At 43.7% G+C, this 16449-nt stretch overlaps 1 protein-coding gene across 1 annotated transcript in view; it reads left to right on the forward strand.

The window, feature by feature from the left end:
• Window positions 1-14132: 14132 nt before the first annotated feature.
• Window positions 14133-16449, forward strand: part of ELF5 (E74 like ETS transcription factor 5) — a 47863-nt gene continuing 45546 nt past the window's right edge. The window contains exon 1 of the mRNA XM_044929271.2: window positions 14133-14391. Coding sequence (XP_044785206.1) covers window positions 14336-14391 — 56 coding nt within the window. The 5' untranslated portion in view covers window positions 14133-14335. The remainder of the gene's footprint in view (window positions 14392-16449) is intronic.

The following is a 16449-nucleotide window of genomic DNA, read 5'->3' on the forward strand; positions in this document are numbered from 1 at the left end:
ACAACACCAATGTTAGGCTCACTACTTATTTGATACTTTGTTTTCCAAAGTTCCAAGTGTATACCTCAATCAAAGAAATAATACGTCATTCAGTTTAGTTCAGTCACTCAGTCGTGTCCGACTCTTTGCGACCCCATGAATTACAGCACGCCAGGCCTCCCTGTCCATCACCAACTCCCAGAGTTCACTCAGACTCACATCCATTGAGTCAGTGATGCCATCCAGCCATCTCATCCTCTGTCATCCCCTTCTCCTCTTGCCCCCAATCCCTCCCAGCATCAGAGTCTTTTCCAATGAGTCAACTCTTCACATAAGGTGACCAAAGTATTGAAGTTTCAGCTTCAGCATCAGTCCTTCCAATGAACACCCAGGACGGATCTCCTTTAGGATGGACTGGTTGGATCTCCTTGCAGTCCAAGGGACTCTCAAGAGTCTTCTCCAACACCACAGTTCAAAAGCATCAATTCTTCGGCACTCAGCTTTCTTCACAGTCCAACTCTCACATCCATACATGACCACAGGAAAAACCATAGCCTTGACTAGACAGACCTTTGTTGGCAAAGTAATGTCTCTGCTTTTGAATATGCTATCTAGGTTGGTCATAACTTTCCTTCCAAGGAGTAAGCGTCTTTTAATTTCATGGCTGCAATCACCATCTGCAGTGATTTTGGAGCCCAGAAAAATAAAGTCTGACACTATTTCCACTGTTTCCCCATCTATTTCCCATGAAGTGATGGGACCGGATGCCATGATCTTCATTTTCTGAATGTTGAGCTTTAAGCCAACTTTTTCACTCTCCACTTTCACTTTCATCAAGAGGCTTTTTAGTTCCTCTTCACTTTCTGCCATAAGGGTGGTATCATCTGCATATCTGAGGTTATTGATATTTCTCCCGGCAATCTTGATTCCAGCTTGTGTTTCTTCCAGTCCAGCATTTCTCATGATGTACTCTGCATATAAGTTAAATAAGCAGGGTGACAATATACAGCCTTGACGTACTCCTTTTCCTATTTGGAACCAGTCTGTTGTTCCATGTTCTATTCCATGTCCGGTTCTAACTGTTGCTTCCTGACCTGCATACAGATTTCTCAAGAGGCAGGTCAGGTGATCTGGTATTCCCATCTCTTTCAGAATTTTCCACAGTTTATTGTGATCGACACAGTCAAAGGCTTTGGCATAGTCAATAAAGCAGAAATAGATGTTTTTCTGGAACTCTCTTGCTTTTTCCATGATCCAGCGGATGTTGGCAATTTGATCTCTGGTTCCTCTGCCTTTTCTAAAACCAGCTAAATAATAAAAAATATAGAATATTTTCTAAGTAATATCCTATTTACAACAAACTATTATGGTTGTAATAGAGTCAAAGAGTCTCTATTATGGTCAAGGCATGGTCACAGATGCTAGGAATAGAGTGATAAACAGGATAAGACGGACCCCAGTAAGGCATCCTCCACTCTTTAAGGTGTCAAGGATCCAGAACGTCTTCATGGGAGTTCCAAAGGGTCCTAGGGGTCTCCCAGATCAGCCCCTTGGAATTCTTCAATAAATTTGAGAAGGGTTCTGCCTTCCTAAAACCTTTGAAATTCTTTGCTGGGCTAGCCTTAGTCCCCAAAGAGGATTTTGGTCAAAAAAGGACCCAAATCAACACACGGTGTAGACATCTGAGAGAAAGTGGCCAGCAGAAGCCAATCCTGATGCAAGGTTACCCTGGAGTCTTTCCTGTCCTCTGAGAGGACAGAAGCTGTGACAGACACCACCTCCCCACAACCACTGCATCTCCACCCTCCTAAGTATTCTCTGCCCTTGGGCAAAGGCAGGCTCCTGAAAATAACGACTAGGTCAGGACTCATCTAGATGCATATAATCCACCCAAATGCAAAATCTGTAAGAAACAAAACATCAGTTTTCATAACTTAAAGTCCAAGGGCACCTGGATTATTCAGGAACACTAGATCCTGGAGTTCAAACACTGTCTCCCTACCTTCAGATCACTCTCTCTCTCTCTCTCCATCCATCCATCCAGCTCCATCACTTTCCAACTCTCAGGTTTATTCCTGTTCACACCTTAGCCTTCTTCCCCATCCCAAATGTGGCTTCTTCCATGTAGTCAGGAAAAGTGGCCCCAAGAAGGAGAAAGTGTATTGTCTTTACTGTTCCTTATCCCAGAGGAACAGAGACCCTCCCTTTCTCAGGATCCATACCTATGCCTAATGAGAACTCTGATTGGCCCTAATTGGGGCATATGCCCGCTGCATCCCCCCCAACTCCCCCAGCCTGGGGAAGGGCAGAGCCATGATTGGAGCAAGGGAGGGGTGACTTTACCAAAGGAAAACTGAGTAGCTGTTATCCAAGGAAGAGAAAAGAAAGGCTGGCCAGGCAAAAATAACAAGAATCCCCACATTACCCAACAACCACTTGCACCTGGGCCAAAGGCAGGACTGTAAGGGCTGAGTGTATGTCCTCCTGGGACCAAGATTTCATTGCAAATGGCAGTTTCACGGACCCCTCCTCCTATACCTCTTCCCAATGTGCACATCCTACCCAGCTTGCCTGCCTTAATCCAAATGCCACCACCTCTGCGAGGCCTCACGTCATTTCACCAGATCAAGAGAGATCACCCCACCCACAGTTATCAAGCATTTCAGTTCAGTTCAGTTTAGTCGCTCAGTCGTGTCTGACTCTTTGCAACCCCATGGACTGCAGCACACCAAGCTTCCCTGTCCATCACCAGCTCCCAGAGCTTGCTCAAACTCATGTCCATCAAGTCGGTGATGCCATCCAATCATCTCATCCTCTGTTATCCCCTTTTCCTCCTGCCTTCAATCTTTTCCAACATCAGGATCTTTTCTAAGGAGTCAGTTCTTCGCATCAGGTGGCCAAAGTATTAGAGCTTCAGCTTCAACATCAATCCTTCCAATGAATATTCAGTACTAACTTCCTTTATGATTAACTGGTTTGATCTCCTTGCAGTCCAAGGGACTCTCAAGAGCCTTCTCCCACACCACACTACATACCAAGCACTATGCTAATCACTTTGCTTATTTTATCTCCCCTAATCCTCATATCTCCATGAGACAAACACTATTATTGCCCCTATATTAGTTTTCTAGGGCTGCCACAACAAACTACCCCAAACTGTGCAGCTTAAACAACAGAAATGTATTATCTCACAGTTTTGGAGACTAGAGGTCTAAAATCAAGATGTTAAGTTGGTTTCTTCTGAGGGCTACGAGGAAGAACCTGACCCATGTCTCTCCCCTAGGCTGTGGTAGCCCCAGTATTCCTTGGCATGTAGGTAGCACTCTCTTGTGTCTCCGCATCGTCTTCCCCCTGACGTGTCTGTCTTTGTGCCCCAATTTCTCCTTTATATAAGAATATCAGTCATACTGGCTTAGGACTCACTATTATAACCTCATCTTAACTTGATCATCAGAAAAGGTTTGTTTTTTGCTTTTTTTTTTTTTCAAATAAGGTCACATTCACAGGTACTGGTGACTAGGACTTCAACATCCTTGCAGACATAATTCAACCCATAAAATAGCTCCCCTTTTTTTACATAAGGAAACTGAGTCTTAGAGGATTATGTGCCAGAGTTATATACCTGTGAAGGCAGCCCCTGTGCAAAGGTTTGGGATCTGAACAACTCCACTCTGTCTTTTTTCTCATCCTTCTCCAGAAATCTCTTCCCTCTTCAACACTGTTTACCCTGTAACCACTATTCCCTGGATTTGTGTGTAATTTTGCACCACCCTTCCAGACTCTAAGCTCCTTAACAATAAGAGTTTATCATATTTATTTCTGTTTGCCCAGCCAACCTACCAAGACTTAATCTTTATCACTCAGATAAATAGAGATGGACATCAAGGTGAGAATCTAATCTGAGCACTGTCCTTCATAGATCATGTCATTGATGAACCAGATAAGTCTTGACAAGTTCATTTTTTAAAGCTTTTTCATTGGTCTGTCTGACTTCATTCTTTCAGCAAATTTTTAATAAGCCCCCTCCTATGAGTCAGGCACAGTGCTAGGCACTGAGGAAACAGATAAATCAGACTAAGTCCACACCCTCTGAGAGTTTAGAACCTGGTAGACAAGACAGATAAGTCAATAAATCTTTGTAACACAATGTCTCAAAATACAAGTTGTCTTGATGTCAGGAGTTCTTAGAAAAGCAATGCAGTTAGGCAGGCTTGGACTTGTACAACTTCTAGGAAGTTGGAAAAGAGACCCTACAAGTCAGAGACCATCTTAAAACACTGAATTTTAGTATAAGAGAAAACCAACAAATAATCTCCGCCTTTCTGTTGCTGCAGACGGCCACACTGAACGAACAGTGTATAAGAAACTTCCCAGAAGCCAGCTTTAGTCTAAGCCAGTAAACCAGAGAAAAACCTCACATGGGTTCCAAATCTAGGTAGACCTGGGTTTAAATCCAGGCTCTGCTACATCTGTTGTTGTTTGGTCACTAAGTTGTGTCCGACTCTGAGACTCCATGGACTCGTATCCATTGAGCCCGTGATGCTATCTCACCATCTCATCCTCTGCCACCCCCTTCTCCTTTTGCCTTCAATCTTTCCCAGCATCAGGGCCTGCTCTTTTAAATATACATAACATAAAATTTCCCATTTTGACCATTTTAGGTGTACAGCTCAGTGGCACTGAGCCTGTTCACATTGTCGTGCAACGATTATCACCATCCATCTCCAGAACTGTTTCATCTTCACAATCTGAAACTCAGCACCCATTAAATAAGAATTCCTCCTTCACACCTCTCTTTACCACCCCTGGCCACCACTGTTCTACTTTCTGTTTCTATGAATTTGACAAGGTTAGGTACCTCATATGAGTAGAATCCTACTGTATTTGTCCTTTTGTGACTAGTTGATATCACTTAGCATGATATCCTCAAGGTTCATCTTCATGTTCCATGGTTGTAGCGTGTGTCTGAATTTCATTCCCTGGCCATTTTTTTTTTTTTCAATTTCAAGTCCATCTCTTGTTCCTTCCTTCAATTCCTGTCACCCTCTCCTCAAAATAGAAACATGGAGACACAATAATGTACAAGACAGTGACTACATTAAAATACACACACACACACACACACACGTTTTTCTCCTGATTACAAATGTATTCTTTCTTATGCCACATTTGGTGATGGCTCCAATTTCTGAAGTCTTCATCATCACCCATTGCCCTTTTGAGAAGGGGTGTGTTTCCCGCAGAAAATGGTTTTGTCTAGCTTTGCATCCCATTGGGTGGGGCAGGGCTGAAGCAACAGGCAGCCTCTAAACAATGTTTACTCCAATCGACACTATTGCATAGCTGAAAATCTACATTCACCCGGTCACATGTCTTTCTCTGAATCCAAAGTTGAAAACACTCTCGTGCTCTTCTCAGCTGGGTCATAAATTTTTCCTTAATCCTAGTCATTCAGAAGAAAAGTGTTACAGGTTTTGAAGTCACTCCTTTGTGCTAATAAGTTTGGCCTGTTCTGCCCCACCACCACCCTCCACCAAATCCCCAGCCCCAACCCCAAGCCCAACCAATGACCTCTCAGTCACCAGTTCCCAGGCTCGGCTCTGGGACGCTCACTTAGGCAGTGGAGAGGTGCCCTATCCAAGTTGCTACCATCAAAAAGATCTGCAGTGGCATTTGTAGCAGTGGAAAACTAGAAATAACCAAAACATTGAACACGAACGAGGATATTGGTTAAATAAATTATAGCACACACATTAGACAGACTAGGGTGGAAGTAATATACTGCTAAAAGAAAAAAAAAAGATATGCAAAAGCTTTTAAGTTTAATTAGATCCCATCTGTTTATTTCTGCTTTTGTTTCTTTGGCTTTAGGAGACAGATCTAAAAAAAAAAATCATTGCTACAATATATATCAAAGAGTGTTCTGCATATCTTCTCTTTTGGGAGTTTTATGGCTTCAGGTCTTATTTTGAGTTTATTTTTATATACAGTATGAGAAGATGTTCTGAGTTCATTCCTTTACATGTAGCTGTGCATTTTTCTAAGAACCACTTGTTGAAAGACTGTATTTTCTCCATTGCATATTTTTTCCTCCTTTGTCATAGACTGCTGCTGCTAAGTCGCTTCAGTCGTGTCCGACTCTGTGCGACCCCATAGACGACAGCCCACCAGACTCCGCCGTCCCTGGGATTCTCCAGGCAAGAATACTGGAGTGGGTTGCCATTTCCTTCTCATAGACTAATTGACCATAAATGGGTGGGTTTATTTCTGGACTCTCTGTTCCATTGACTCGTGTGTCTGTTTTTGTGCCAGAGCTATGCTGTTTTAATTACTGTACTTTGTAGTATAGTCTGAAGTCAGAAAGTGTGATTCTTCCAGGTTTATTCTTTTATCTCAAGATTGCTTTGGCAATTCTAGATCTTTTGTGGTTCCATATACATTTGGGGACTGCTTGTTCTAATTCTGTGAAAACTGTCATGAGCATTTTGATAGGAATTACATTAAATCTGTAGATTGCTTTAGGTAGTATGGATATTTTAATAGTATTAGTTCTTCTAATCCATGAACACAAATATTTTTCCATTTCTTTGGATCGTTGTCAATTTCCTTTACCAATCTTTTGTACTTTTCAGAGTATAGGTCTTTCATTTCCTTGGTTAAGTTTATTCTTAGGTAGTTTATTCTTTCTAATGTGATTTTAAATAGAATTGTCTTCTTGCTTTCTCTTTCTGATAATTCATCATTAGTGCATAGAAAAGCAACAGATATTTATATAGTAATCTTATACACTGTTGGTGGCAATGTGAATTGGTACAGTCACTACGGAAAACAGTATGGAGATGTCTCAGCAAACAAAAACTAGAACTACCGTATGAGGCAGCAATCCCACTTCCAGAAGTATTTCTGAAGAAAGTGAAAACACTAATTCATAAAGGTATGTTCACTCTAATATTCATAGCAGCATCATTTATAATAGCCAAGATATGGAAGCAACTTACGTTTTCATCAACAGATGGATGGATAATAAGATGTGATGTGTACACACAATGGAATATTAGTCATTAAAAAATGAAATTCTGCCATTTGCAACAATGTAGATGGACTTAGTATTATGTCAGACCGAGAAAGATGAATAATCTGCTATCATTTATATGTAGAATCTAAACAATAAAATGATTGTATGCAACAAGACAGACTCACATAGAGAACAAACTAGTGGTTATTCGTGGGAGAGAGACAGCAGAGGGGCAAGTTAGGGATATGGGAGTAAGAGACAGAAACTACTATGTATAAAATAAAGAATCAATAAGGGTACATTGAACAGTACAGAGAAATAGCTTATTGATGGGTTGGCCCAAAAGTTCATTTGGATTTTTCCATCATCTTACAGAAAACTCAAACGAACATTTTGACCTACCCAATATTTTGCAATAACTTTAAATGGAGTATAGTCTATAAAACTATTGAATCACTATGTTGTACACCTGAAACTGACATATTATAAATGATACTTCAACTTAAAAAGAACAATAAAACATGGAAAAAGGTTCAGAAAATCCTCATGCATGTGTGTGTGTGTCCGTTAACTACAGAATAACTTAACTGTAGAATCACCATAACATTTACTTTTTATGGATTTGCCTGCAGTTTCTGCAAAGCATACATATTACTTTCTTTATTTAGTTCCTAGACCTGTCATGACAAATGACCACAAGCTTCCTGGCTTACCACAACAGAAATCTATTTTCTCACAGTTCCAGGGGTCAGAAGTCTGAAATCAGCTGTCGGCAGAACCACGTTCCTTCCAAAGGCTCCCTAGAAAGTAGGCTTCTTCCAGCTTCAAGTGGTTGTTGATGTTTCTCATCTTGAGTCCGCATCTACCCACTCTCTGCCTCCACCTCCTCGCCTTCACCTCTTCTGTGTGTCTGGCCCTCAAAGCCTTCTCTGTTGTAAGGATACACGTGATCACACTCGGACAATCCAGGATAAATGCTTACTGTCAAGATCCTGAATGGAATCATGTTTTATTCACTCTTAACCATATAACGTAATAGTCACAGATTCTGGGAATTACAATGTGGACATATTTGGGAAGAGCTACCTTCCAGTCCACTACACTTTACAATCAACAAAAAGAAATCTTATGTTTTCCTTTTAGATACGTGGTGTTGGAGAAGACTCTTGAGAGTCCCTTGGACTGCAAGGAGATCAAAACCAGTCAATTTTTTAAATGCAATTAAAAAAATTTTAAAAAACCTCAAACTAAACACAACAGGGTACAAACAAAGTTCATGGTATGAGGCAGCATGAAGCAGTGACCAAACGCTTCTCCACACACATCCAGGAAATTCCTGCCACAGCACTGAGAAATTAGTGATGTCAGATGAGACTTTAAAAAGAAATTGGTGATCTGGATTTGCCTATACATCTCCTGATTTTCAAATAAGGCAACTAATTCACAGGAAAGAACAAAACACCACCTCATACACAAACCATAAAAATGTGTGTTTGTACGCAAACCAAACAAAAACATACCTGTAGGCCCCACTGGTCCATGCACTCCATCTTGTGAGAACTCTGTCTTCAGAAGGAAAGGTGGTGGGGTAGATGACTCCCCTATATCTCTTACATCTTTGGGGCTCTCTAGGAATCTCCATCTCCTAAATAGTAGGAAATATTAATAGAAGGGCCATCAAAGTTTCATATAGTGAAACCTATGGTTTTTCCAATAAACATGTACGGATATGAGAGATGAACCGTTAAACCATAAAGGCTGAGTACCCAAGAATTGATGCTTTCAAACACTGGTGCTGAAGAAAAGACTCTTGAGAGTTCCTCAGACAGCAAAGAGGTCAAACCAGTGAATCCAAAAGGAAATCAATTCTGAATATTCATTGGAAGGACTGATGCTGAAGCTGAAGCTCTTAATACTCTGGCCACCTAATGCGAACAGCCCACTCATTAGAAAAGACCCTGATGCTGGGAAAAATTGAAGGCAGGAGGAGAAAGGGACAACAGAGAATGAGATGGTTGGATGGCATCACCGACTCAATGGACATGAGTTTCATCAAGCTCCAGGAGCTGGCGATAGACAGGAACATCTGGCACGCTGCAGTCCATGGGGGCAGAAAGAGAGTCGGACACAACTCAGCGACTAAACTGAACTGAACACACTCACTACTTTCTGCATTGCTCTAGCCCAGAACCCGGTGCTGATTCATGATGGACACAAAGTAAATATTGCTGGAGGAATGAATAAACAGTCCAGAGTTGGAACTACATTCAGGATGAGAAATCATAGATGATTTCTTTCCTTTTATTTGTTCCTTTGCTATTTTTTCTTACTATAATTTTCAGATGCCATTCAAAGCTATTTCCTTCTTTCTTTTTTTTTTTTTTTTTCAGTCGCTCAGTCGTGTTCGACTCTTTGTGACCCCATGAATCACAACACACCACCTGTCCATCACCAACTCCCGGAGTTTACCCAAACTCATGTCCATCAAGTCGGTGATGCCATCCAGCCATCTCATCCTCTGTCGTCCCCTTCTCCTCCTGCCCCCAATCCCTCCCAGCATCAGGGTCTTTTCCAATAAGTCAACTCTTCGCATGAGGTGGCCAAAGTACTGGAGTTTCAGCTTCAGCATCAGTCCTTCCAATGAACACCCAGGACGGATCTCCTTTAGGATGGACTGGTTGGATCTCCTTGCAGTCCAAGGGACTCTCAAGAGTCTTCTCCAACACCACAGTTCAAAAGCATCAATTCTTCGGCGCTCAGCTTTCTTCACAGTCCAACTCTCACATCCATACATGACCACTGGATAAATCATAGCCTTAACTAGACAGACCTTTGTTGGCAAAGTAATGTCTCTGCTTTTGAATATGCTATCTAGGTTGGTCCTAACTTTCCTTCCAAGGAGTAAGTGTCTTTTAATTTCATGGCTGCAGTCACCATCTGCAGGGATTCTGGAGCCCAAAAAATTACCCATATTCAAATAGTTGTACCTCTAAATCTAGGATGCTAAGACCTTCCTAAAGCCTCATATTATAGTACAGAAGGAGAGGAGTCAAGTTTCCTTGGCTTGAGCTCCATCTTAAGAGGCTGAACAAGTGAAGAGCTTGCACCCTTTCCATCCTAACCCTCTTATAACAGTTTCTTTTCTGCAGCCACCAAAAGCAACATGGAGCCAGAGACTAACATGTTCAGAAAGGCTCTCTCCTATCATTTTGTCCTTCTCCCTCCTGGTACAAGGAACCCTGATGAGATCCACATCTAGAGACTGGGCACCTGAGAGTGGATATATTACTTAGACTTCTACCTGAGAACTCCTTTAGTGCTATGCACCACTTAATCCCATTTGAGCTAATAACATTCAACCTCTGCAGAGTCTAGCTCAAGAATAGTAAATAGTTGTGCCTATGCTCTGCCCCACCACCCCAAGCACCCTCCCACCGACCCCCCCACCCCCTACACACACAGAAAACATTGCTGATAGGTTGTGGCACTCTTTACACACTGCATCGGGATCCTTCTAAATACAACTCCCCAGGCAGTCATAACCATCAGTCCAATTTGGCATGCAAGATAAAAGCCATTTTTCATCCCTCATCTAGTCCATGCTGGAGAATATATCTTTATCATCAACAAACATTTATTGACTTTCTAATGTGCACAAAGGCTTACAATCTAGATATGAATTCAGGAAAGCCTCAAAGAAAAATAGATACAAGACAATGCCAGGTAGCCCATGCTAAAGGCCAAACACATGATGGATTGACTTGCTGGAGGAACTTAGATGTTGCTGGAGATGCATGAGAGCTTCAAGAAGTTTACTGTAGAAAATTAGACTGTAAGGAATCATCGAAGGAAAAATGGAATTTAGGTAAGTGAAAAAACACGGAGAGAAAAATTCCAGCTTCAGGAAGAAAGTGATCAAGGGCTCAGGGACAGACAAGTATACAAGGGGTACTTTTGGAAATGGAGAACAAACCCACTTAGCTAATACCACGTCATTCAGGTGACATTCAACTCAAATGCCACTCCCTGGGTGAGGTCTTTCCGGATCAGACTGGTGAAAACAGGGATTTGTTTTTCTTCATGGACCTCCAGACCATGAGTTCTATAGGTCAGGGATCTTGCTTATTCACCTCAGTGTTCCCAGTCACTAGAAGAGAGCCAGGCACACAGTAGGTGCTCAGAAAATATTTACTGGATAAATGAATAAACCACGGGTTCCTCTAAGGGAAGTTATAGGTGCTCCATATGGAGAAATATGTGAGTTTGATTGTTACTGCATTTGGATATCAAACTAAGGACTTGGGCCTATGGCAAAGTATTCCAAAGTGTTTCTCATCTAATCCCATCAAATGTATTAGATCAAAACAGGATTTTATTTTAATATTTTTTTGACCTGGACCATTTTTAAAGTTTTTGTTGAATTTATTACAGTATTTCTTCTGTTTTATGCTTTAGCTTTTTGGCCCCAACACATGTGGGATCTTAGCTCCCTGAACAGGGATCGAACCTGCATGCCCTGCATTGAAAGGTGAAGTCTTAACCACCAGCCCACCAGAGAAGTCCCCAAAATGAGAATTCTAGATTGAATGCATTTTTGGATCACTGGATAACTTCTTGAAGTTAAACAAAGTTGACCATGTTTATTTTCTGCAATTCTTTCTTTCACATCTACTGTATCTTTCCAGGTGGCGCTAGTGGTAAAGAACCAGCCTGCCAATACAAGTAGATAAGATGTGGATTAAATCCCTGGGTCAGGAAGATCCCCTGGAGGAGGATACGGAAACCCACTCCAGTGTTCTTGGTTGGAGAATCCCATGGGCAGAGGAGCCTGGCAAGCTACAGTCCATAGGATTGCATAGAGTCAGACAAGACTGAAATGACTTGGCACGCACACACTGTGTCTTTGTGGATATTCAAATATTCTTCAAGTATTATCCCATAGCACTCTTATTTTCTCTTCTTCATTTTTTTTCATTAAATGCAGCATACTGAATTTAGTGTTTACGTTAACGTGAAGACAATTTGGAAAATGGAGCTGTGGAATCTTTAGAGATGCTGGAATGGGAGTTTCTGCATATGCAATGATATTTTAGGAGGATCAGTGTGGTAGAATGGATTAGGAGAGGAGAGAGGCTTAAAACAGGGAGCCTCACTTGGGGATGATAGCAGGAATTATCCTCTCAAACATGCCACGAATAGAATGTGCCAGACACGAGACAGCAAGCATAAAGCAATAAACAAAACAAAGTCTACCCACCTGGACAGGGTGCCCATATGTTCTGGTTTGTCCAGGACAGTCCCAACTTTTGTCTGTTGTCCCCATACAATTAGTAAATAGTACCATGTTTATTCAGGGCTTCCCTGGTGGCTTCCCTGCAGGTAATGAATCTGCCTGCAATGTAGGAGACCGGAGTTTGATCCCTGGGTAAGGAAGACCCTCTGCAGAAGGAAAGGGACAACCCACTTCAGTATTATTGCCATGTTTATTCTCAAAATTGCCATGGTTTGGATAATAAACTAATGGCCACTCAGTTCGTGGAGCTCACGTTATGGAAGAGACCAAGAGGTGAGCCCACATGGCACCTTTGTATAAATCAGAATCCCTTTCTGGGTGGACACAACTTGAATAAAGGCAGTTTTGTGGGAAGATGCAGGCTCTCACAGGACACTCACAGAAGGTAGAGCTCAGGCTGGGTGTTTATCTCCTCTCGCTTATTGCATGCAGGGCGTTTTGTAAGCTAGGTGTGGATTTAAGAATGATTAAAAAAAAAAAAAGCACAAGATAATGCCTAGCCCTGCCTTCTTGGAAAGTGAGCCACCTGCACAACCAACAGTTGGCATCCTGGAGACAATCAGTAAACAAATAAATATATAAGTAAATGCAGCGTTAAGTATTGGAAAGTCCTGTGAAGAAAACTAGCGTGAAGCAAGGGGGTCAATAGTGAAGGGCAGCCCTGGTGCATACTCCATCAGGCACCACTGGTGTTGAAGCCTGTGGAGAGGGCGCCCCCTGGGGTTGAGCAACCTAGCCACCCAGACATGGGGTGCTTTGTTAGAAAGGATGGTCAGGAAGTCCTCTCTGTGGAGACGGTGGGTCATTTGTCACTGACTGTAAAGGAAGAGGGATAGACAGGAGAGAAATGTCACAGTGGTGTGGAGTCAGTGTGACATGGTGGCCAGCCTTGGGAAGGACTTTGAGGAATGAGTGTTAAAGATGACTTCAGGCTTCCACGCCTGAGGAACTAGGAAAACCCTGCTGCTGCTGCTGCTGCTGCTAAGTCGCTTCAGCCGTGTCCGATTCTGTGCGACCCCATAGACGGCAGCCCACCAGGCTCCTCTGTCCCTGGGATTCTCCAGGCAAGTATCCTGGAGTGAGTTGCCATTGCCTTCTCCGTGGAAAACGCTCCCACCGCTCAAATCTGCCCAGTTTCCTGAGCCTGCCGCAAGCAGGTGGTGCAGGGAACACCCCCAGGGAAAGAGGCGCAGTCCCTTCTCTTGGGGAGTTGACTGTCTCCTTCAGAATTTCCCAACCTGTCTGGAGGAACACTAGCTGGGTATGCTAATAGGTGTTACTAGAAAAAGTTGCTCAAGTTTGAGAAAGACTGGATTAAGCAAAATCAAAGAGGTTTCTTTACTAGACGAATTCTCAGAGATTTTAATACACCCTCGTGAGCTTCGCAAATCCGAAGCAGGGAATATAAACAGTAACCCGTCCTGAGTTAGCTGCCTGGAGACATTTTCTTCACAAGGTGTTTCAGGATACCAGACCCCACATCTGTTGGGGCCACGCTTGCCATGGTGCATTGGCAACCTCTGACTCAGCCCCGCTCAGGGCCAAGATTAGCCTCTGACTGACTGGCTAAAAGCAGTTGTGTAACCTCCTTGGGCCTCCACTTACCGTTCTATAAAATGGGGATAAAGATATTGCCCTCCCTCTCCTGGGTGGCATGAGGCACTGGTAATTACTATTTGGCCAGGTGCTGACGTGCTGATGAGCTTTGTCTGACACATTTCTTCGTGCCTCCTCCAGACGCCGTGCCTCGCCTCCCCAGACACAGCCCTGCTGCTCACTCAGACCTCAGCCACGTCGGGCAAGGCGGCAGGTGTCTCTCTTCTTCATAGCTCCCGTCAAAACAGGAGACTCGCCTGACCTCCAGCTCCCACCTGGGCATTGTGGAGGTGGGAGGGCCACCTGCTGGCTGCCATTCTGGGGCCCTGCTGCACGTGGGAGGCTGTTCGGGGCTGGGGCACCCCAAGGGGGTGTCGCCGGCCTGGAAGCAGCCATGCGGTATCCTTGTCGCTGAGGAGCCCAGCCAACTAGGGCCTTCTCAGGGCCAAGCAATGACCACGTCGGAGGACCAGAGCCCAGCCCAGCCTGGCAGGACAAGCGAGCAGAGGTGGGTGCTGTGTGTCTGAGGGTGCAGGGAGAGGAAGGGGCACCAGATGGGAGAGGAGACAGCCCGCAGGCAGGGCTAGCCTTGCTCCAATCCTTCCACCAAGAGTGAGAAAAGGGCGTGCTGAGAAAACTCAGAGGTTCCTATACATCCACTGAGCCTGCAAACCAGACTCTATCACCATGCCTCGGGGGTAGGACAAGCATCCTCATAAAGTATGGTGGCCTTTTGTAGTTACTTTTCCCTCTTTAGTCTAAGCCGTGAGATTCATTTTTACCCAATTTCATCTAGATAGGAAATGTTGGGGAGTCAGAAAAGCAGTATGTGGCATCCCTAATTCGAGGCTGTAGGCACTTGGAACAGGTCTCCAGGTGACTAAAATAATGTCTGGCCCTGAGTAGAAGGACGGAAAAGGAGTGGTTGTTGGATCTCCCTGGGTAATTTTGAAATGCCAGTGTGCATCTGCAGAATGGGATCATAATAATATTAAGTCCCTTCAGTTGGCTGGTATCAGGACTCATTCCTGTGTGCTGGGCATTCTCCTGTGATCCAGTGGTTCGTTTTGATGCACATGTTGCTTATTCGTCCTGACATGCCTTCTGCTCAGCAGAAAAGCATGCCATCGGATAGTAAGTTCTTACTTCCATCCTCAGCTAAATTCAGCTGCTCTAAAATGTGTAAGACAGAGCTGAGACCCAAGCAGATGGCAGTCCCCATCTCCAGGCCCACGGCATCGAATGCCAGTTGAAAATCAAGATCTCTTAATTCTTGGAAATGGGGTAGGGGGCACACGGGGTCTAGTTCCAGGGGAGGGACTAAATTAAGGAGTGACATCAGGGGCCTGTCTAGCTCAATTTCTAGCCCCTACCTTCTTTAAAAGCCATCAGTGTCTTTAGCCCTAGCGTGTTACCAAATGACTTGTCAATGTCAGAGGAGCCATGCCAAGAATATTCAACACGTCATTAACCTCATTCCAACATGTAATTAGCCTAAAAGGCCTCTTCGCTGCCTCCATTCAGCGTTACATCATAAAGAATCAGATATTTTCAGGACACCGTGAAGACTTTAAAGAGTTAATTATGGCTCAGTAGAGCCCATCCCCGACAGCCTAAGATCCAGGAATTAAACAGTTTATTTTCAAGTGTCAGTCCTCCAGACAGCATTCACAGTCACTTCCTCCAAGGAAGCTGAGACTGACGTTGGTTTGGAAGTAGAACCACCAGAGTATGCCGTGGTGAGTTGGAGGAGGTAATTGAATTCAGGCCTTCCTCCTACTTTGGGCCATGTGTTCTCAGAGATATCATCTGTACAGTCTCAGAGAGAAAAAGGAATCAAGGCAAGCTGGAATTCTACTTACCCTCCTAGTTCCATGGGGCGAATCCAGCTAAAGCCATTTGTAGTCTCTGAGCTGGAGAGACCAACAGTGTGTCCAGAGTTCAAAGGGAGTTCAGTCCTAATCTGGATGTTACCATCTGAGCCAATCTAGCCATGCAGGCTCTGAGGACATTATTATCAGTCAAGTGTAATTATAGATAAAATAGTTTTATTAATCAGCTTCCTAAGGAGACTGTGTTTATCTGATGGCTGTGCATGGCGTGGGAGGATCTGTGCTGTGCAGGGTGGGTCGCTGGGGAGGACAGGGTGTCTAGGGGAGAGCGTGGAAGATATAAGAGGGGGTGTGGCTGGGAGCTGTGTCTAAGACTGTACATGACCAGATGGGAGTACAAGTGACGGAATTTTGCCTGTTCTCCCCTCTATGTTGAATCTGTCATAACTCTTTCCCCCCCCCAAAAATAGACCTTTCTCTATTTCATTTAGCTAAGACCTCTGGAGCTCCTGATAGCTATCCAATAGCTATCAGGTTTCCCTGATAGCTCAGTTTGTAAAGAATCTGCCTGCAATGCAGGAGACTCCAGTTCGATTCCTGGATCAGGAAGATCCTCTGGAGAAGGGATAGGCTACCCACTCCAATATTCTTGGGTTTCCTTTGTGGCTCAGTTGGTAAGAATCCATCTGCAATGCGGGGGACCTGGGTTTGATCCCTGGGCTGGGAAGATCCCC

The sequence above is a fragment of the Bubalus bubalis genome, chromosome 16 (assembly GCF_019923935.1).
Source record: "Bubalus bubalis isolate 160015118507 breed Murrah chromosome 16, NDDB_SH_1, whole genome shotgun sequence".
NCBI lineage: Eukaryota > Metazoa > Chordata > Mammalia > Artiodactyla > Bovidae > Bubalus > Bubalus bubalis.